This window comes from Sphaerodactylus townsendi, linkage group LG10 (assembly GCF_021028975.2).
Source record: "Sphaerodactylus townsendi isolate TG3544 linkage group LG10, MPM_Stown_v2.3, whole genome shotgun sequence".
NCBI lineage: Eukaryota > Metazoa > Chordata > Lepidosauria > Squamata > Sphaerodactylidae > Sphaerodactylus > Sphaerodactylus townsendi.
The window spans coordinates 20,242,989-20,266,518 of NC_059434.1; the positions used below are offsets into that span (position 1 = coordinate 20,242,989).

At 41.1% G+C, this 23,530-nt stretch overlaps 1 protein-coding gene across 4 annotated transcripts in view; it reads right to left on the reverse strand.

The window, feature by feature from the left end:
- ATP8A1 (ATPase phospholipid transporting 8A1) overlaps positions 1-23,530 on the reverse strand; it is a 104,309-nt gene that overhangs the window by 74,768 nt on the left and 6,011 nt on the right. For 3 of the 4 annotated variants that reach the window (XM_048508985.1, XM_048508987.1, XM_048508986.1), the window contains exons 2-6: positions 11,477-11,591; positions 6,945-7,044; positions 5,398-5,496; positions 729-774; positions 173-213 (exon numbers count right to left, since the gene is read on the reverse strand). In XM_048508985.1, coding sequence (XP_048364942.1) covers positions 173-213; positions 729-774; positions 5,398-5,496; positions 6,945-7,044; positions 11,477-11,591 — 401 coding nt within the window. Of the gene's footprint in view, positions 1-172; positions 214-728; positions 775-5,397; positions 5,497-6,930; positions 7,045-11,476; positions 11,593-23,530 lie in introns of those variants that run through there. The other variant, XM_048508988.1, reaches the window with a different exon arrangement.

Here is a 23,530-nt window from a genome sequence, read left to right on the forward strand (position 1 = left end):
TGAGAAGAGTCTAGCCAAATACTCCCCTAATGTTGAAAAGCTACAAGCGCAAGAGTAAAGCAGGCCTGCACATGTGAATGCTTCGGTACAACAATACTAGCAGATATTCTACTCATTGCTCCAATCCAGTGTTTAGAACTGGATCTGAGCAATAAACAAGCAGATTGCATACCTTTTCCCAATGGACAATTTCCCAGGCTCCATTTCTCATTACTATAACATAAAAAGAACAAAAAAAAAATGAAGTTTCGAATCAGAATAAGTTTTTATTTGTGATTTCGAGTAACTACTAGAAACCCATCAAAATTACACAACACTAAAACTACATGAGGATATGAAGTTTAGTTTATTCGTAAATGTGTATGTCAATGTACCAATTATGCTTACTGGGCAGAAAAGCTTTGTATTAGAAAAGTTCAGGCCATATATAGTTTTGTTCGACTCAAGTTCTCTGTCTTTCAGCCATGGTATTTTGAACCTCAAACAAACAACTGTTCAGACAGAAATGAAGGAATCACATTTCAAAGCTAACCTTTGTAATGTAACACTCGTCAGCTTTCTAGGTACTAACTTGCCGGATTTCAAAATAAAACAGGTATTAATATGCTTTTTGAATTCATATCTGCATGTAATAACTATTATTAAAATTATTACAACAGCAATAGAAAACTTAATCTGATTTATTTTTTGCACTGAGCATTTAAAAACTGCTATCTCAGTTTTCCTACCTTGTGTTTGCTTCTTGTTCACTGAATTATCAGCTTTATGCCTTTTCTGGAACAAAATAACATAAAATCAGTAACAAAATACTGCATATTTCAAAAAGGAGAAAGACTTTTCGCTGTCAGCTATTTTCTGCAGGAGTCTTTACACACACTGGACCATCCAGCTGTATCACTAACATTATGAATCACTGCTATGACAGCAGAAATATAAGCCTTGCATCCCTTAATCCATAGGTGTCAAATTCGTGGCCCTCCAGATGTTGTAGACTACAGTTCCCATCATCCCCTGCCAGCATCATGCTGGCAGGGGATGATGGGTGCTGTAGTCCATAACATCTGGAGGGCCGCGAGTTTGACACCTGTGCCTTAATCCCATCCTCCTTTCCTGCAAGCTTTTGCCAGCAGAGCACTCCATGAAGAAAGTCTCCTCTCCTCCCACAGATCTTGGAGAACAAGTTTAGGTACAAGATTTTTGGTAATTAAATATGAAAAGTTTCAGCAGAAGATAAACCAAAGCAATGATTAACTTTTAAGCTTATTACAGTGGACTCCTGTACACTATCACACCATGGTGTTTAGGACACCATTTCTTGTATGTCACCCCAGTAGCTGGAGGTTCCTCCTTAAATAATCAAGTATATTGGCCACAGGTAAGGAACAGCTTTAAAGGTGAGCATGAACTCCTTGAATTGGATCTAGAAACCAATCAGCAGCCAGTGAAAGGATCTCAGAATAAAGCTTTGCCAGCTAGCCCCAGATAAGAAATGGGATGATGTTTGTACCCACAGTACCAGATTCTGGACCATGTGTAAGGCCAGCCCCATATAGTGTGTTCAGCAATCTATCCTCAAGGTTACTGAAGCATGGATCAACATGTCCAGATCAGGTACCTGCAAACAGGGAGCCAGTTCCCTAACAAAATGTTAGATACCAGTATCCAACAAGGCGTCCACGCTCTTAACAGAGACTATCAGCAAAAGGAGCAGACCACTGGTGATAGGCAGAATGATTCAATTTAAAGCAAAAGTCCTTTCAGATATCATCCGCATCCTATCTGGATTCAAGTTCAGTTTTTTAAAAACGTACTTATATTCCATCTTTCTTCCAAATGGGGACCCAAAACAGCTTATATCATTCTCCTTTCCTCCATTTTATCCTCACCACAGTCCCGTTAGATAAATTAGGTTGAGAGGGTGACTGGCCCAAGGTCACATCAAGACAGAGTTCGTTCACAGGCACCATGACAGCCAATTCTGTCCCAAATGCAGCCCTGACGCAGACTGAAAAGAATCATGAGCAGAGAACTCATTCAAACATTTCTGGAGTTGGTCTACTACTACCCAATCAATAATCTTTCTAAAAGGGAAGTTCGTAATAGGTGCATCATTGGCCTTTTTCAGGGGATTTGGAAAAAAAACCCCTCCCATCAGGGAGGCATTTATGATCCTCTGAATCAAAGAACTCAGTACTCCTCCTGTAGGACTTCAAAGCCAAAGAAGACATTGATCTAGATTAAAAATACTGCTTTTTAGACTCTCCCAGAACCTTTTCAATATTAATCAGGAAAACCAGATTAAACTTTCCAAACAATGGTAACCGGTCAGTGTTATGGATACCTCTACCACGTATGTTCGAGTTAACTCAGTATCTATGTTGAAATAGATCTCAGAGATTTTATTAGCAAATAACTGCCAAAAAACCCTAAAACCAAATAACTAACATTTAGAGATGTCACAGATATGGTCTGGAATATAGGGGCTGGTTTTGACCAACCAGTTTATGGAAGATGTTTCTGCAGCCCAGAAACAGAGCTCATCTACCGGTAGTCTCTTTGTTAAATATGCCGAATAGTGACTCTAGAGACCCAGAACAGAACAGCCTTGGAGAGGGGAAAGAAATAAAGAGCAACCAAATAACACAACCTTTCTTTATTAGAGACACCGTGCCAGAAGTGGCCAAGAATGTCAAGAATATTTAACTTCATAGAACTGAAAAAGTAGGTCAAAGATGGAATGTGTTTGGCTCAGGGCCAATTCACACGTATGAGAAATCTGCAATTACTATTTTGAAACATACTTTATCATAACCCAAAGTAGCAAGAATGAACAATTTTTACATACTTTAAAAAGATATTCTAGTATAATTCTTAATATTGTTTGAAGTTATAAAATAATTAGCCAAGAATATGCACTCTTATCAAATGGGACAGCTTGCTCCTGCTGGATGGTTTCAAAAACCTATAAATATGGGAGTCTGAATTGATTGGGAAATTTTTCTTAGAAGAGGTTTCTTGCTTGTATCCTTCTTATCTTTAGATAAGATATTTTAATGGACTCATGTAATTATGCTCCTTTAATTATCCGAGCAGTAGTAACAGATTATATTTTTCTTTTGATTTTGTCAATGTTAAAGATGCAAATAGTTATGTTGTATCAAAAGATAAAATGGAAGCAAAGGTTCTCTAATACTTGTGTACTTGTATTACTTGTATGCTATAGCAAACCAAAACCACTGTTGAGGTTACCTCTGGTCAGGAATGAGATAATCTGAGGTAGGAAAGCTAACCAGACATCTGGGACTTCTTAAATGCATGCCTACATCTGAATCAGGCCTGACCAGAGTCATCCAGATCAACTTGCCTTTTGAAGTTGTCCACCAACTAATTAATCTAATAACCATGGATGTGAAGTACTGGAGAAGTAAGATATCTTTGCCATCACCACCATATTAATTTTCCAGTGGACTCTATATCATATTCTGTCAGGCTTGGCCCAAGTTGTCCATTACTATGGTTCAACCCTTTTTAATTCACCCAACTTCTCCATAAAGCAGGGGGCTGCAGTTCTATTTGAAGGTGGTAGAGGACACTTGAGGGAAAGCTTATATGTTGTCATTCCAAGATCCAACCAGACTTTCCACAGAGTCACCAACTGGGCTCCTAACTTTCTCCAAGCTCTTGTAATCTCCTATAATTCACTGGCCTCTTGGGGCAGAAGGATCTAATTGGCCCACCACCCTTGCAGCTGTGAAGTGCAATCATCAACCAAGCCTTTAGCAGATGATGACCTGACAATGGCACAAGTTTCCAAATGCTTAATCAGAGCACCAGAAAATTAGGTCTAGTATGTGATCTTTTTCATGTGTTGATGCCATTACCATCTTGAAAAGCCCCATGAGGACCATGTAGTCCTGAGCTGATTAAGAGAAAGCTGCTTGTAAATTAATGTTGATATCCCCTAGAACCAACATCAAGATTCCAGAACCAAGCTAGAGATCGCCTTTACCACTTTAGATAGAGTATACAGTAGCATATTAAGTGGACAATAAACCAAAAGGACACCTATAAATCTATGGTGCCCAGCACAAGGAATACAACTCAATTCCAGTAATACTCTGCATTGGAAATTACAGAAGGACAAAGCTCCTCAGAGGGTAAGTGCAGCCCCACCCCCTGATGCACTGTTCAAGGATGATGAAGGAAATATATCTAACTGGGACCAACTAAGAAAGTGTCACAAATCATCCAGCAAAATCCTGATCAAATGTGCCAAGCTAGAAGTCAGATAAAATAGCAACCTTATTTTGACTGTGATTAAACTTTTAACCATAGATTTAGATCCTGTTTGATGAACCCTAACAAACCACAGTTAGTGCAGTAGCCTGGTTGATGATACTAGCAAGAGTTAGATCAGGGGTACGGAACCTGCGGCTCTCCAGATGTTCAGGAACTACAATTCCCATCAGCCTCTATCAGCATGGCCAATTGGCCATGCTGGTAGGGGCTGATGGGAATTGTAGTTCCTGAACATCTGGAGAGCCGCAGGTTCCCTACCCCTGAGTTAGATTAAACCATGATTTGTTTCATGACTGATGTAAGCCCCTAGGACAGTGATGGCGAACCTATGGCACGGGTGCCAGAGGTGGCACTCAGAGCCCTCTCTGTGGGCACGCACAGAGTTCATAATGTGGGGGGGAAATCGCCCCCCCCCACACACACATTTAGGCTGACCTGGGCCGCTGGGCTTGATTATTAGCATTAAACCCAAGACCTAGTTTTGGAGAAGCAGTGTAGGTAACCCTGTTAAGTGCTGTCAAACCCCACTGATTTTCATGCAAAGAACTAAAGCGCAATCTTTTACCTGGGAGTAAGCTCGGTTGCTGGCAATGTGGCTTGCTTCTGAGTAAACCCTCCTAGGGTTGTGATTCACCCATTGGAAGAGTTGCATAGTTGCTTCAAAGCAAAGCCAACAACTACCACCAAGCTTACTCCCGAGTAACCGGACGCCTCAGAGCCAACCATTTTTTCTAAACTAAAACCTCAGTATTCTGTGTAAATTGCCATGTTGGCACTTTGCGATAAATAAGTGGGTTTTGGGTCGCAATTTGGGCACTCAGTCTCGAAAAGGTTCGCCATCACTGCCCTAGGACTTGGGAGACCCCAGTTCAAATATCTACTTGGCTTAAAGATCATTGGATGACTTTGGGTCAGTCACTATTTCTCACTTGGTTGTTATCAGGATGAGATAGGTGGGGGAGAAGCATACATGTCACCCAGGTAGAGTGGGACAACAAAGTGATAGTAGTGTAATAAAATTGTAATTAAAAATGGATATCACTTGAATATAATTACTGTAAACTAATAGTATTTAGAACAAAAAATTGAAATACTTACAAGGTCTTCTATTATTTCCTTAACAGCTGCAACAACTAAAATAAATAAGAGAGGAACCAAGGTTGTATAGCGTCCTGTTGGAGAAACATCTGGAATTTGCTAAGAAAGAAGGAAAAAATAGATTTTACATTGCTTTTGGTGTATGTTTTAAATGATAGATAGATCATTTGTTTGACAATGAGAGGTCATTGGTCCATCTAGCTCAGTACTATGCATGCTTTTTAATGACTTGAGGTCCCTTAGGTGGAGATACCAGGGAGCCATGTTCAGCGAAAAAGGCATGCTCCCTTCTGAGTAATACAAATACTAGTAAAGCATCTCAAGGGGAAGACAGGAAGACTCCTGAAATAGGTAACTTTAAGTTGAAATACAAGAGCAGTCCCCATAGCTGTTCCTCACTGCCTCCCCCAAACCTCGCTAGCACAGGCTGGTGCAATGTTCTCAAGACTTGGGATCTATTAAATTCTGTCCCTTTGCTGTTCAGCACTTTTTCTATGGCTGATTCCGCATGGGCCAAAAACAGTGGTGTGAAACTGGTGTGAAAACAGTATAAACCCTTTTACACCGTCTTAAACTCTTTTACACCATTTTCACATCATTTTCACACTGCTGTTTTTGGCCCATGCGGAATCAGCCTATGATTCTTCAATGTCCTCTCTTCCCTTTCCCTACTTTCTCACAGAGAAGACACATGGAGAAGGCTGACTTCAGCTGGAACCTGAGACATGGAACCAAAATGATGCAAAATGAGACATGGAACCTAACCCTTTAGAAACATTAACTCACCAATTATTCTGTTGTCCTAAATCGGCAAGTATTAGAATCAAATACTCTATGTTGCTTTCTATGATACCTAGCGAGCTGGATGAACTAAGCAGACTAGTTGTTATTAAATAATTGTTGTTATTGTTGTTATTAAATAATTCTGATGCTACATTTTGTAAAACAGCTGCAAAGTTTCTGCTGGAAATATTCCATAAGCAACAGTATGTATGAATCAACTTAATTTGTTATATGTTGCAAGCTTGTATTTTGATGCAATTTTGATGTGATTTTATACTGTTTATGCCAAATAAAGGCTAAATGAATGAATGAATAAAAAGTTGTTCACCAACTATCAGTTGTTGAACAATGGTCCCCTGCTGTATTGTTCACAAGTACTTCTGACCCATTTCCGTCATTCTGCCTCTACCCTATGAACATCCCACAAAACTAAGTAAAACCACCCCTTCCTGTTGTTCGATGCCTCAACATTTTCCCCACAAATACACATTCCCAGTACAATTTTACTTCAAAAGCAACCTGAATGAGAATGTTTTCCTAGAAAGAAAATATTAATCCCCCAAGATATCTTTGATATGATGAAGTTGTCCCTAATCAAAAACATGAGTAAAGCTAGTGATTAGATTATACTGAAACAACGTAAGAGCTGTCGTTACAAAAACATAACAGTTTGCCACTAAGTCATTCATAATATCTTGGCATAATCTAACACAAGAAAATATTATTAAATATATATATATATATATTTACCTCATCTAGCTTACCTGAAGCAATGCAATGAAAAGAAAAAATGCATTAGCAGCTCTTCTGAACTGGGAATAGAGGAATCTTGGCAGGAATGTGATTAAGTTGTATTTTGCAGTGCTAAGAGACAGAGATTAAAACCATATGTAGTGAAAAGGTTAAAATTTTATACCTACTTGTTTGCAGAATTCACTAAAACTTGTATATAAATGTAGTTATGAAATTCAAGCTTCCTGAAAGTGATATGCATAAGGTACTTTTAAGAGACACAGTAGTATCCGATGGCAATCCCCATGGGACATTTTTTAATCTTATTAGTGTCTCTGGTTAACCAATTTTTGCAAGTTTCTGCAGCACTTTAATCTGTACCCTGGAAAAGTCAAAACTAGCTCTAGGTGCATGATGACTGCTGCTCCTGGATGACTGGAGTGAATTTCATAGATACCTATTTAAATATGTGAAAGGATAACCACTTATTCCCATATATAAATAGGCAAAGCTGGGCAAAATACATTTTTGAGTAATCAACTAAAACACCATTGAAGATTGTTTCATAAATGAAATACAAAATTATTTTCATAATCTCTACAGTATTTCTAAATGCAATAACATTTTAATAACTAGAATAAACATAACTGAAACCTGAACTTGGGATTCATTTATAGTTTTACAAAGGGTTAAAAGTAACAGCACATACTTATTTGAACAGCAGACCTTGCTGGTTTCTAAAGTCCCCTCAGTTTCAAACACATTTTTGCTGTGGAAGGCTGTACACAAGTACACAGATTCAAAGTGGCAATTCTTGACTTGGATTTCCCGCTTATTAGAGACTCTGGTCTGGCCAATTAATAGAATCCCCCAATTATTTATTGGCTATACACTTTACTAAGAAAAAAGGCAGAAGAGGCTTCAGCCCAACCAAGGCCACAAAACACAAACAAATGCCAAACTGATAGCCATCATCAACCGGAAGAAGAGCGGTAGTCTTTGGAGGAGCCTAGCTGACGGCAGGTATCAGGGAGTTGGGATGCGGGGCCCGTAGATGGAGCCCATGCAGATATGATCAAAAGCTCTGTGACTTCACAGGAGGGCAGAGAGTGCAACGAGTCACAGGAAGTGGTCATCCTTACAGCTGTCTGACTCAGCCACACCAAGTGAAAGAATACCAATACAAGGCAGTGTAATGTAGATTCCAAAGAGTCTGAGGTATCTAGTGGGAGGGGATTATGGAAGGAAACATCCATAGCTGAATGCTGAGATTGGGCCTTCCAAGTCCTCCCCATCAGTGTGGGCCAGATTATTCTGAGGTACACTCAACCCAACAGGAGCTACTACACAGAACTAAAGGGCCAAAGTTCCTGATAATGGGATGTTTCAGTCACCCTGGCACACACACCTTCCAACAGATTTTTTGGACCCTGAAGTACAATACAGTCTTCTAAGTCTTTTAAGACTTGGAGTCTTTTAAGACTTGGAGAAAGTCATCTCTTAAGTGAGTGTATCTGCCTTAGAAAGAAAAATTAAAAACGCAAAAATATAACAGCCCCAAAAATCTTCAAAATCCCACCAAGGTAATTTTAATCTTAAATAGTATTTTAAATTTAAAGAAAAAGAAGCAGAGATTATTTAAAGGATGTCACCACTCACTATACCCCTTTAAACTCTGGGAACAGTGGCAACCTTTCAGTGTTGCATATACTCCTTTTATACAGGTCTCAATGTGCCATTACTCCAGATAGCATTACCTCATGATATCCAGATCTTACTGCTGTGGTTATTCTCATTGTGAGACATTAGATGCCTACAGAACTTTCTTTTATTGTCTCTTGGCAAAACTTTTAGCTCAGGAATTCTATCCTGTTACTTGTTTCAATATCCAGTAGATGTTTCTAGCATATGTAGACTCTTCAGTTTTGTTAGAGGAGACAATCTGGGACACTGTCCACTATTAAGTGTTAATACTGCACTGTCAATGTGGAGATTTGAGAGTTTGTTCATACGATTACTGTGGCTGTAACTCCAGTTTCCTTACTGGGGCTCAGAATTCAGCTGACCTCTGAAATTCAAATAAACCCATAATATTTGGGTGCTGTGTGGTTTCCGGGCTGTATGGCCGTGTTCTAGCAGCATTCTCTCCTGACGTTTCGCCTGCATCTGTGGCTGGCAAAAACCCATAATATTCCCTAACAAACCCAAATTACTCATTGCTTCCTCATTTGGATAACCTTTCCAGTTTCTGAAGGAGGCCTTTAATAACTTCTTTCATCCTACCTTTTTAGCCATGTCAGTGATCTTTTAGAATTGGTACTCTTTCCTGACATGTAGTATACATTTCAATGTAGCTTCTAGTACTGGGGTTTAGAGTCCCCCCAAAAAAAACCCTTTACCCCCAAGACTTTACAAGAGATTTGACCCTTGACTGTTCCTTTCAACTTCTTTTTTTCATATATTAGAGATGTTTCCTCTTTTGAGGTAAAACAGGGCTTTATTGGAGTTTCCTGGCCCTTTCCCACATACATTTATATTAAATGTAGTGCCATTGTGATCACTGTTTCCAATCAGTTCATACACCTCCATATCTTGCAATAGAACCTGGCCAGTCAGGGGCTGCTTCCCTTTTGGACAGTTTTAGGGCACACTAATTTAGGGTATCTAGAAATGTTACCTCTTCGGCGCGGAACATGTATTTATCCAGTCAACATGAGGGTAGTTAAAGTCACCCATCATTACTACTCCCTCTCCTTTGGATGCCTCTGATATTCATTTTCCACCTCAAGATCAAAAGTACACAGAGAAGCACAGTGATTATTTGCAACATCTGCAATTAGTTGCAATTAGTAGTAACATAGACTACTTAGTCATATTAGGCAATTTAATTATTGTAGGGACTTTGACAATTATGACTTACTGAGTAACTGGCTAATGCTATCAAACGAATTGATGAACCTTAATTCAGTAATTTCCCACTAGAAATTTCTCTGCTGAAGAACACTGTTTAAGGTCTGCAACCGAGTCTAAGAGTCCACAGTCTTCCAGAACATGCAGCTTTTGCAAAATAACCTTTGTGCTCTGTGTACTACTGAGCTTTGTATACAATTGTCCCAAACTACAGCTATTCAGCTATTGTTCATAACTGTTTTCTTTTTATAACAATAAAGCTGACTGAAAATTTGTTTTATACATATGACAAAGTGGGATCTAGCCCAAGAAAATGTATGCTATAAAACATTTCTAAAATGCAGTCCCAACCAGAGAGACAGCACAATCCGGGGGTGAAGGGGGTAGTTGGACAGCAGATGGGGGTGGTGGTGGTGGCACAGGCTTGCGGTCTCCATGGAAGTTCTCAGCAGTGTGGCAAGGTAAAACAAAAATTAAACTTACCTGCTGTGATGAAAGGGCCATAAACAGCCCAACAGGCTACATATACCATTTTGCTGGCATAAGTCAACACCAGCAAAAGGGGCTTTCCCGGGCTGGAAGGCCTGAGAAAGCCGACTAAAGTCAACTTCACCCCCATCACCACCAGGCTTCTGCAGCAGAGGAGTGCCAGCTGCAATGGCGTCCAGGTGACGCAGAACCGTGTGACTCCCTGGTGCCAGTGTAAGTGCCACTTATACCCAATGGACTGGCAATGATTCCAGCGATTGCTTTGTGACTGGGTGCTCCACAGCACCCCCTATCCACACGGGCTGCATTATTTCACCCTTCTAAACCTATGCACTTCGATCGATTCAAAAGTGTGAACTTCTGATTAGGATTGCCCTATAAATCTTTAAGATTTTATCTATCCACTTGTTTGCTGTTAATGTTGTGAACCGCCCGGAGCCCTCCGGGGGAGGGCGGTATATAAGTGGAACAATAAATAAATAAAAAAATAAAAAAGATGCTATAAAATCATTGTTTTTGCTGCAACAATCACAGCTATACCACTAAAATTTGTATCTACAAGGTACAGCCAAAAAACATTTCCAGTACAAAAGATGAATATGTTTTCTGTATGTATTTCAAATAAAAGAATCAACTGAAATTGTATTTCAAATATGAATTTCAAATACATGGTTATCAACATTGCCCAGCTCTGCCTATAGCCTTTTTAAAAGGGAAAAGGGGTTAAATTTCCTTGGGAAATAAAACTGACTAGAGCAGAGGAACTCAAAGAATGGCTTTGGTAATATGTGGTTTTAGAGACAAGATAGGTAAGAGCATACACTTTGAAAAAATGTTCTATAATAGATAAAATTGGTGCATACTACTATAAAAAGTTTAGAAAACCTGATTTCTAACTCTCTACAGTTTCTTATAGATATGCTTGAAAAACGTTAGGAAAAAAGTTTTTAGAATTCAGCTCAAATGCTCTTTCAGGCTTTTATGATTTTTAACTGCTGCTGCTCAAAAATATAATACTCTTTTTATATATCTATTTCCAAAGCAAGCTAAGTGTTACATAGCACAAGAAACCATTTTTGTCACATCAAACATACCATTTGCCTGAAACTGTATATTATATTAAGAATCTTAACAATTAACTACCAAGTTAGAAATTAGTAAGTACCTGACATGGTTGTTACAAAATTTAGAGAACTGTGGTTGATTGATAAATATTGTTCTCACTTCCTCCTGATCAGCTAGTGAGGTCTTCTCTGACACATCATCTGTCTTCTCATAGCCTGTAAAGAATGAGCTATTTAATATACAACAAATCAACTAAAAACAGTTATAACCCAACAATCTTTTCTTTTAAACATAAAGTGTTCACTTTTAAAATAAATTCCTGACAGTCAACCCTCTAGTAATCCTCTCCACAACTATGCAAGAAGATTATGCTGCAATGTATTGTCGAATCCACCAGACCATGGCCACACAGCCCGGAAAACCCTCCAGAACCAATTATGCTGCAACTTCAGTGAAAATGTAAAGAATATATTTTCAGGAAGGAAAACAAATTCCCCCTTTTGAATGTGCATGCACACACACATACACCTTCTCTCGTTTGTTATGACCCATTACAAACTCTCAGGTCAAGTTCTATGAGCTTAATTTTAACTTTCATGCTTTACTTATGAGTATTAGAGCCATCTGATTAGCCATCATCAGAAACCATATCCATTTTTATTACCTGCCTCCTGTGATGCTGTTTTACAGAATACTGAAAAGAGATATTCTACAGCCCACATCTTGACCAAGCATATTCATGAAAATAGTTCTATTATTTTCAGTGAGAGAAAATCTGAACCACAATTAGCCTTGGAAAAACTGAATGTGTTATGAATTGGACTTTCAGGCTTAGCTTTACGTCTTTATGTCTGCAAACATTGAATGAAATGGTAAATATTCACAACTGGATTTCAGTGTGATAGGTACTCTGATATTTAAGAGTCACTGAAAACAACCCACCTTTTTAAAAAAGAAATACTGACAAATGCATACCTGTTGAATTTTCCATTTTAATAAATCTATTTACTTGGAAAGAAATACTAGCTCCCCCCCGCCCCCCACATGTGCCATCAATAAAATGAGGGGACCATCTTAAATTTCACATACAAATTATAGTTATGTACAGTAATATTCCCCACCTCTCTGCTGTGCATAACTTTTTAGGTGGACTGTCTTACACTCAGGGAAATGCCTTACTTTCAGGGAAATTGGTGTTTCAGAAAAAATAACAATATGGGGTAGACATATATCCACATGTGCTTAGGTCTCGCTTCCAGAGTATGTTCATATGAGCCACCAGATGCCTTACTGCCACTATGGCACTATGCTCTTACAGTGCCACTATGCTCTTATTCTCAGCTGTGCTCTAACCAACTAACTGCTCCAGCTTACACTGAGCTTATTTTGTACAACTACCAACATTTGACCTGATGCTCACCTCCAGATTGACATTTCCATTCACACCAAAATAATTTTTATGTTTAGTGAGCCACAACTGATGTAGGATATTTGAAATGTGTTCAGTGCTCCCCCATACATAGTCTAAATCAATACAGCACTCAACCTGTGAATGTGCAGGCTGGTCCATCTAACTAAAATGAATGAGACAAAATGCACATATAGTAGCTCTGTGTATTCATTGGGGTGCCCATATTGCTCTGCATCAGGGAAATTCTTGCATACAATGAAGAATTCCAATTTAAAGCAGTTCTAATGAGGAGGAAAAGCGGGAGGTGTCTAAAGAAACTAGGATCGTTGTCTAAAGAACTTTTGACTGAGCAAAGATTTAAAGGGGACATGTACAAGAAATGGAAAAAAGGGTGAAATCACCAAAGACAAGTTCAAACAAATAGCCACCACATGCATGTGGAGAAAGTCAGAAAAGCTAAAGAGCAAAATGAGCTCAGGCTTGCTGCAGAAGTTAAAAACAATAAAAAGGGGTTTTTTTGGATATGTACATTGCAAAAGAAAGAAATATCAGGATCAATGAAATGTTATGGGGGATGGAGAAAAGGCAGAACTACTTAACACCTTCTTTGTCTCAGTCTTGTCTCAAAAGTGCTCAACCTGGGAAAAATAGAGTAGATGATGCAGTAGTGGAAATCCAGCACAGGTAATTCTGGAATATTTGGCTACTCTAAATGAATTCAAGTCTCCAGGGCCTGATGAACTACATCCAAGAGTATCAAAAGAACTGTCAGAAGTAATCTCAGAACCTCAGAACCACTGGCAACAATCTCCAAGAATTCCTGGAGAACAGGAGAAGTCCCAGCAGCCTGGATTAGGGCAAATGTTGCCCCAATCTTCAAAAAGGGAAAAAAGAAGATCCAAATAACTACCACCTAGTCAGCCTGACTTCAATACCAGGAAAAGTTCTAGAGCAGATCATTACACAGACAATCTTATCTCTTTCTTTTTTTTTTAAACTAAAGTGATGAGCTTGATAAATGTAGGGAATGCTGTGGACACAGCATACCTTCATTTTAGCCAGGCCTCTGACACATTTCCTTATGATTTTCTTGAAAAAAAAAGGTAGCAAAATGTGGACTAGACAATGCTACTGTTAGATGGATTCGTAATTTGTTGACTGATAAAACCCAAAGTATGCTGACCAATGGCTCATCTTCATCTAGAGAGGCAGGGTTCTGTCCTGAGCTGAGTGCAATTTAATATTTGTATAAATGACTTTGATGATGGAATACAGGGCATGCTAAACAAATTTGTAGATTACACAAAATTGAGAGGGGTAGTTAAAACCCAGAGGAACAGATTAGAATCCAAAATGATTTGGGCAGATTAGAGAGCTGGCCCAAAACTGACAAAATGAATTTCAACAGGGAGAAATGTAAGATTCTGCAAGGCAGAAAAAAAATGAAATGCACAGATATAAGATGGGAAACACCTGGGTGGATGACAGTACATGTGAAAGGGATCTGAGAGTCTTAGTAGACCACAATCTGAGCATGAGACAGCAATGTGATGTGGCAGCTGAGAAAGCCAATGAAATTCTGGGTTCCATTAAAGGAGTATAGTGTCTAGATCAGGGGTCGGGAACCTTTTCCCCTCAAAGAGCCATTTGGCTCACCCCCCCTCACCCCCCCACTCGCTGGCACGCCCCCCCTCCGCTCCCCCGCCCACTTGCTCGCTCGCCCCCCCCTCCGCCCACTCACACACACACACCCGCCTGCAGGGCAGGCGTAGATAGGCCCGGCGGCTCGGCCTTGCCGGCTGCCGGGCGAGTGATGCGCCCGTCCTGCTCCTCGCAGGGCGGGAGAAAAGGTGCCCGGCGGCTCGGCCGGGCCGGGTCAGCCGGGGAACGATGCTTCGTCCTTAAGCTCCTGGCGAGGGCTGGAGAAGAGGTGCTGGCTCGGCCGTGGCTCGGCCGCCGAGAGGAACGATGTCGCCCGCCTCTGCTCCCTGCGCAGGAGCGGGTGAAGAGGCCCCGCGGCTACCGGCTGATGGAGCCGCCCAGAACAGCCGGCCCCGGAAGAATGCATGTCTGACTCCGCAGGCTTGCGGGTTCCCGACCCCTGGTCTAGATCAAGGGAATAGTACCATTCTATTCTGCATTAGTCAGACCTCACCTGAAATGCTGTGTCTAGTTCTGGGCACCACAATTCAAGAAGGATATTGACAAGCTGGAACATGTCCAGTGGAGGATGACCAAAATTATAAAAGGTCTGGAATCTAATGATCTATGGCAGTGGTGGCGAACCTTTGGCATGCCAGATGTTATGGACTACAATTCACATCAGCCCCCTCCATAACATCTGGAGTGCCAAAGGTTCGCCACCATGGCTCTATGGGGAGAGACTTAGGGAGCTAGGTATGTTTAGTCTGGAGAGGAGAAGGTTAAGGGGTGACATGATAGCCATGCTGAAGAGATGTCATGTTGAAGAGGGAACAAGCTTGTTTTCTGCTGCTTCAGAGACTAGGACATGGAGTAATCAATTCAAACTACAAGAAAAGAGATTCCTCCTAAACATTAGGAAGAACTTCTAATGGTAAGGGCTGTTCAACAGTGGAATACAGTGCCTTGATGCACGGTGGAGGTTTTTAGATAGAGGTTGGATGGCCACCTGTTGGGAGTGCTTTGATTGTGTTTTACCTGCATGGCAGGGGTTGGACTGGATGGCCCTTGTGGTCTCTTTCAACTCTGATTCTATGAGAAGTTACTGTTAAAGCACTGTCTAAAAGCTGAAATTGTGGTATTTCTTAAGACATTTTAGGAAATAACACTGAATGGCACATGCTTCCTGTGAAATGATGCCTGCCTGCACGCCTGCCTGCCCGCTCGCTGTCTTCCTGGATAGGTAAAGGGAAGTCATACAGCAGTATGATGAAAAACATGAGAAACACTACAATAATGTGGAGTGAGGGATGATTGGATTTAAAAGGTTCTAGCTGTTCATTATTCTCATATGTTCATTATTCTCATATTCTTAACAACATGGTTTCTCTAGTCCAGAAACTAAAAAAATTTTTTCCTCAGCTTTTAGATATTTATTCTATGTAGCTGCTCCAAAGCAGAAAAACAAAAATCTAATTGCCAACCTCTAAAAATCTCTTAGAATCATTTCACATCTAATTATCTTCCATTATTGCTATATATTTCTGTCAAACAAAAAAAGCATTGCACATGCTCAGTTACATTGAAGAACACAAATTGGAAGGTATCTAACTGCACCATTTGGAAACAACAGAATAGGTAGGATTTGCATCGAGACAATTTCCACAATCTGTTTTCAGTAACAATGCCCAGTTCTAGAAAATGTAGAACAATCACAAAAGCAGTCCCTTGGAATATGCAGCAACAGCTCTCCCTCCCATCTGGCAGTATAGGAAAAGATACAATGTCAGAGACTAAATTTCCAAAGTGTATGAAGACATTCCACACTAGTTTAGTTGATAGGTATTCTTAATCAACAAGGACAACTACACTGAAAGTTAAAAGAACTAATAAAACTATGACATACCTCTGAAAAGAGAGCTCTTCAGAGGTTGTGCTGTCAGTTTTAAAGACAAAACAATGGCCCAATTATGTGGTACTGCAGTACTATATGTGGTACTTGTGTAGTACTATGGCCCAATTATGTGGTACTGGTCACTGAATAGGCCCACTTGCATGTTAGGGAATTCTCAAGGACTCATGCAAGAGCACCTCAATTTTCCTGTATCCCCTCCATACTATTTCCTTTCCTGACAACCTCATAATCCCTCTTCTCCCTGCCTCCTCCTCTCCTTCTCAGTCACTCACCAACTTACTTTTTATTTGCTTCCCATTGTCAGCTATAGTTATTACTTAGTTCATTTAAATCTCATCTTTCTCCACAGTGGGAAGAAAAGGAGCTTACCATATATACTCGCGTATAAGCTGAGTTTTTCAGCCCTGTTTTAAGGCTGAAAAATGCCCCCTCGGCTTATACACGAGTCACTGCTTACTAGCCGGTAGGGTTGGTCAATACCCAAAAAATTCGGTAAAATTCGGATTTGGATGTTTTGGGGTATAAAATGATCTGTATGCCCGAATCCAAATCATAGCCAATTCGGATATGCCCGAAAATTCGGGTAAATCCGAAAAATTCGGGTCCGTTTTAAGTTTTTTGTGTTTTTTTGGTGTCACGTTTTGGCCTGCAGGGAGCGCAATTTTAAAGCTAGAGTTACAAAAATTTCAGGATATCATTCAGAGACTATCCTGATGATACCCCCCAAGTTTGGTGAAGTTTGGTTCAAGGGGCAAAAGTTATTAAAGTGCCCCCATCCCCTATTGTTTCCAATGGGAACTAACAGGGGATGGGGCTATCCATTTTCGAGGGTCCATAACTTTGGCCCCCCTGAACCAAACTTCACCAAACTGTGTTAAGAAACTCATTAGGGAACAGTTATCCAGATGATACCCCAAAATTCTGGTGCCACTATCTCCAAAAAAATGTTGCCCCTGACAGGCAGCCCAAGAAATCTCCCCAGATTCTGTGCTCTGCAGTGACTTCACTCCATTGCAGCCAATGGGACATTTTCTGGAGTGCACATTTTCTCAAGGTAAAACCACAAAACTTTCAGAGAATCGTCAGGAGAGTCCTCTTGATGACACCAGCCAGGTTTGGTGAAACTTTGCTTCAGGGGTTGGTTAAGTGTAATGGGCCCCAAAGGGTGGGAGCCCATCTCCCCACCCGCCCCTGGAAGCAAAGTTTACCAAAAATAACTGGTGTCAACAAGAGACTTTCTCCTGTGGAGTCTCTGAAGTTTTATGGCTTTATGAGAAATGTGCACCCCACAACCCTCCCAGAATTTCCCCATTGGATGCAATGGAGTGAAGTCACTCAGAGCATACAGAATCTCCGCGGCTCTCCTAGTCTTCAGCAAGTTCTCTGATTGGGAAAAAATTAACTTTCCCCCACCATGAACTTCAGTGGGGCTTGATGTGCCTCCTGAAAAAGAACCAGCCAACTTTGATGATGAACTTCTGGTGTGGTTGGGTATTAGGTTCTGTGTGTGCATCAGGGTTTCGCATTCCAAATGGATGCCCAAGCAGCATTTGCCCTCCCATCGTAAACTTTTACCCAAGCTGGCTGGTTTCCTTTTCAAGGGAAGACACTCTACACTTGAAGAGGCTCTCATTTTGTTTCCCTGATCCTAGACATGAAGCCTGCTCACTGGACACAGTGTGTAACAATGACACTTCAAGCTCTGAAGAAGATGACAGTCACAGATGCAGGCAAAATGTTAGGAACAAAGATCCACCAGACAGCCACAGCCAACACGAAGCCCAGAAAGCTCACAGCAACCACCTGCTCGGGCTTGACTTCTCTCTATAACTCCCTCTGCACCCCCCCCCCCACCATCCCCAAAAAGCAAAAGTCCTAAAAAGCCACTGAATCTCCTGCCAAACAATACACACAGCTGCAGTACGCCACAGCAATACAAAGCCAGCCCCCTCCAAACCAACTAGGAAAAGAAAGACCCCCCCCTAAAAAAACAAACCAACTAGGAAAACAGGGAGCATCCAAGCAAGACCCCCCCCCCACACACAAAAAAAACAATAGGAAAACAGAGAGAATATAAGCAAGTCCCATAGAAAACTACTTCTAGGGCAGGGGTAGGGAACCTGCGGCTCTCCAGATGTTCAGGAACTACAATTCCCATCAGCCCCTACCAGCATGGCAAATTGGCCATGCTGACAGAGGCTGATGGGAATTGTAGTTCCTGAACATCTGGAGAGCCGCAGGTTCCCTACCCCTGTTCTAGGGAAAATATTACACTACAAGAGTCTCCAACATTCCTGCTGGGCAATCTTGGGCTTGTCACAGTTGTCTCAGAACTCTCTCCATCCATCCAACTCACAAGGTGTCTCTTGTGGGGAGAGGAAGGGGAAGGAGTTTACTTGTAAATTGCTTTGAGATTCAAATGAATCTGCTTCATTAATGTAAAGAAAAGCAGGGAATTACATACAATACATCCATTCCAAACCCCTGCAGATGAATGAGAGCAATTCTAACAAAGTCAAGCAGAAACAGACTATAACACCACAAACAATCACACTTTCTCCATTTCTGCTTCTGCTTCTGCTTTCTGCTACGAACGCACACAACAAAGAGAGTTAAGATGCACTCTCCCCCAAGAATCCATGCAGCTGAAGAGAAACACTTTTAAATCTCTGTGCAATACTATGCATTTTACTATAAACTACTTCAAAACATCCATTGACCAAACTCTTACCCTTTTTTCGGAAAAGCACAGTAACCAGTAAATAAACAAAAGCATGGGGAGTCCAAGTAAAATGAATAAACTTTACCCCGCATGGAGTGTAGCTGCTACAGGTCTCTTTTCTTGGAAAAGGGGTAACATGAGATCTAAATGAATCCTCCTGAATTCAACTGATTTTTTGAGAATTTTTATGAAACTAAACAACCATGTAAAACTACACAGTCTATAGTAAGGCAGAACCAAAACAATAGCATGCATCGTAAGTGGCGCAAGGGATCAACATGGCTGGGCTAAATACTGTGTAAGCAAGTGCTAATGAGGAACAGGTTTCTAGAACCATGTCTGCGCACTGGCAGCTTGGCTCCCTGATGCCCCTGATGCGTGTTTCTGTGGTAGAATCTGTGGGTAATATGGAAGGAGCTTAACGTGAGTTCAAAGGCAAATTTGCTTCTAAAAGCTGAGAGGATTCTATGAGTAATCTGTGCTTCCAGATGCAACATTTTGGAACCATGGCAGTCTGCAAAACAGTGGATGATTGTTCTTGAAGTGGCAATCTGTGTATTACTAGATTCAACAGGTTTGCCGCAGGTGGGGGATCGCTTGAGGATCCCTGTTTTTCAAGCAAGTTGTTGTGCCACTGATGCAACCATGGAGCCTGTGATGCGTGATTGTTGTGGCTCAGACCATATAGCTAAGGGCTTGAGATGTGATGTGATGGAGGGTTTGGGGTGAGTTGAGTAGCAAAAATCATGAGAATCCCCTGTTTTAAGCAGGTTTTGTGGCACTGAGTGTAAGGAGCACATGTGCTGGCAAAAGTGATTGTTTTGGTCAGACATGTGGCTAAGGGCTTGAGCTGTGATGTGATGGTGGTTGGGGGGTGACTCAGTGCCGAAATCATGAGGATCCTTGAACATCTATGTTTTTAAGCAGGTTTTTGCGCCAGGGAGCATGTGCTGCATGATTTAAGCAGGTTTTTGCGCCACTGGTGCGCCAGGGAGCATGTGGTACGTATTTGTTTTGGTGCTGCCTGTAGAGTAGGACATGCTTTGTAGTTTCATGGTTGTTTTTGTCATTACAATTCAAAAATCATATGAATTCTGGAGGATCTGTTTAGATTCTCATTTTACCCAGACCCATTCTTTTGTAATCCTGGGGAATGGGAAATCTCCGGGTTTTCTGTTTGACCTTTTGCAAACCAGGGGAGAAAGATATCTCCCTTTCTCCTCTTGCAAGCTGAGTGCAGCAGAGGCATGGAAGCTAAATCTGAGGTTTGTTTTTCTTTTGCAAACTGTGTGTGGTGGCTGGGGAGGGGAAAATCTCTGCCTGTCTGTCCTTTTGAAAGCCAGGGGAGAGGGAAATCTCATTTGGCCTTTTGCAGGCCAAGTGCAGCAGAGCCAGGGAAGGGAAATCTCCAGGTTTTGCAAGTTGCTTGCAGTGGCTGGGAAGGGAAATCTCGGAGGTTTTTTTTCTTTCCTTTTTGAAGTCCCGCATGTTCACAGAAGCCCGAATATGGACGAATCGATCCGAATACCTTCTATTCGGATTGGCTCTGACTCAGGGAAGATGCATTCGGGCTGGATATGACCCGAATGCAGCCGAATGGGCCTGGATTCGGCCCGAATATGTGATTAGTTGAATCCGAATCACCAAGCCTACCAGCCGGCTCTTCTGGGGGCGTGGCCAGGATGACTTCCCTGCGGCTGCACAAGCCGCTTGCTGCCCTCCTCGGAAGGTGAAGGGGAACCCTGGCTGGCTGGGCTTCCTCAAACCTGGGGAGGCAGAGGGAGCTCCTTATTTGGGCAGTGACTCCCCCTGATGTCATTGCCCAAATAAGGCACTCCCTCCACCTCCTGCTGGGTTTGAGGAAGCCCAGGCAACCAGGAGGTGGGGGGAGCCCAAATAAGGAGCTCCCTCTGCCTCCCGACTTCCCACCTTCGGCTTATATGCGAGTCAATACGTTTTCCCAGGTTTTGGTAGTAAAATTAGGTGCCTCGGCTTATACACGAGTCGGCTTATATACGAGTTTATACGGTACATTATTCTTCTCTCCTCCTCCTCTAGTCCTTTTTAATCCTCACAACAACCCTGTAGCATAAATTAGGCTGGAAGTACATGACTAACCTCAAATCACCCAGTGAGCTTCCACAGCAAGATGGGGATTTGAATCCAGGTCTCCCAGCCCAGTTGCTGAAGCTCTAACTGATGCACAGGCCCAGTTGAGTCATGCAGTTTGGGTGGTATCATGTCATCCAGTGGTTGCTACTAGGCCTAGGGTTGGTACTTTAAAAAAATGCTTCCAACACTGATTTTTAAATTTTCTTCTCTACGTATTGAGCAGAATGTGGGGCAATCTAGAACAGATAAGAAGCTGCTGCACTTACACTGAACCCCTACAGTACCATCCTAAACAGAATTACTTCCCCCTCTAAATCAGGGGTCTGCAACCTGCGGCTCCGGAGCTGCATGCAGCTCTTTCAGCCTTATACTGCGCCTCCGCGTGGCCTGGAGGTCGGAGGGTAGCGTGGGCGTGTCCCTCCAGCCCTCCAGAGAAGCGCTGGAAGGAAACGTGAGTGGAGGGGCCGAACCGGAGGCGGTTCTGTGCGGAGCTGCCTCTCCGGCTCAGTAGATCTTCAGGGATGGGGAAAAAGGGTCCAAATGGCTCTTTGGATGATAAAGGTTACCTGTTCTAAATCCACAGAAGTCAATGAACTTAGAAGGGTACAGCTCCGCTTAGGATGGCACAGTTAGCGTTATAGGAAGAACGGAATCTGAAAACATAGCTGATCAAATATATGTCAAATACCAAATGGAACAAACAGTAACTATCGTTATTTGAATGTGACAATCAACATGTATTCAAGGAACAGCAATGATACACACATTTCAGGCCTTCAGTGTGTATTAGGAATTGCCAACAATTATCCAGTTTTACATATTCATGGGAAATTGCTTTGGAAGGTAGAATATTTTAATGAGTTATTATTTACCTGGCCTTTATAGTTATCTGTTTAATTACTATAAGATAAGCAATTAAAAGGTTCTACTTTTTGTATTTCAAATGTTCATTTTTAATAGGGATATGTACTTAAAGATCTGTGGCCAGAAATTACTGTACCGAATCAAGAATAGATAACAGGTGTTATCTGGGTACATTCTGTGCACAACGTCATCTATTAAGGAAATAATCTTTCATGTACTTTATCCATCAGTTATTTTCTGTTTTCATTACAGATTTGCAGGATTTTTTCTGTGTTCAGGTATATTTTAGGAACTGCAAATGAAGGATTTTAGATTATTAAACATGTATGCCTTGTAATTAGAGGGAATTAGTGATAATATATTTATGACTACAGCAGGATCAGTGTTACATGTATATAAGTGATACAAAATTTGTGTCATGCTACATAAACACACTATAATAAAACAACTGGCATAATCTCAAAGACAAAATGCACATGCACTGATCAATCTAGAGGGCAATAGAAGAGGTAAGCCAGTTTCTGTTCATGCACATCTAACTGCATGAGTAACAGTAAGCGAAAATGGATGTAGTGCATTTCCTTTTCCACATGCAGCATACAAACACAGTCATTAAAACAAACAAACACAATGAATCATGCCTATCAGCTGTTTGGGAGAAGTGTATTTCACTTCTCTGTGCTTTGCCCCCTCACTGAATAGCTAACCCACATGAATACTGCTTTTGAAAGATGTTTCTGGATCCACTGTCCCAGTTTGTGTGCTCAGTTGGCGTGGGACAATGATGAGTCACTTCATGTGATGTATGTGTTGCACAGCTGCACCATTACAGACTGCAAGTTTGAATGTCTCCCTATATATTTTAAAATGAAAACTTAGTACGTTCAAGAAAAATGCAGGCAGAATTTCTTCCCTGATAGATTAGCTGTGTACGTACAAACTCATTTTTATACCATGTATAATGTCCAACAAAATGCACCATGTGACTGATCTGGAAATGTACTTTTGCTCATACAACTATAGACCTGAAAGGAACCTCCTGGATTTATTTATTGTTTGCATCACAAATGAACACCAAGTTTCTTTAAGGAAAATCTTAGATAACCTGGCATATGCAACCTCAAATATTACAGCGGTCTCACTTTCACAGTTCTATGTTCAGCTGTACTGATTCAGAAAACCCAGCAACAATAGGAAGAGAAGCAATAGTGACTTGAAGAGAAAAAATGCAAACATAGATACAGATTACATTGCAGATATAATTTTAGTTTCCTTCTTCAAGCTATACCTGCAGAATCCCAAGTGTCTCGGCTCTCATTTTTATGAAAACACTGAGTTGCCTAAATCAATTTCTCTACATAAACTAGTAGTATTAAAAAAGCAACATACGCGTAGGCACACAGACACATATGCATGTACACACAAAAAGAATTAATGCCAAAAGAGAAATGATCAAATAATGCCACAATATTCAAAGGGATGCAATATC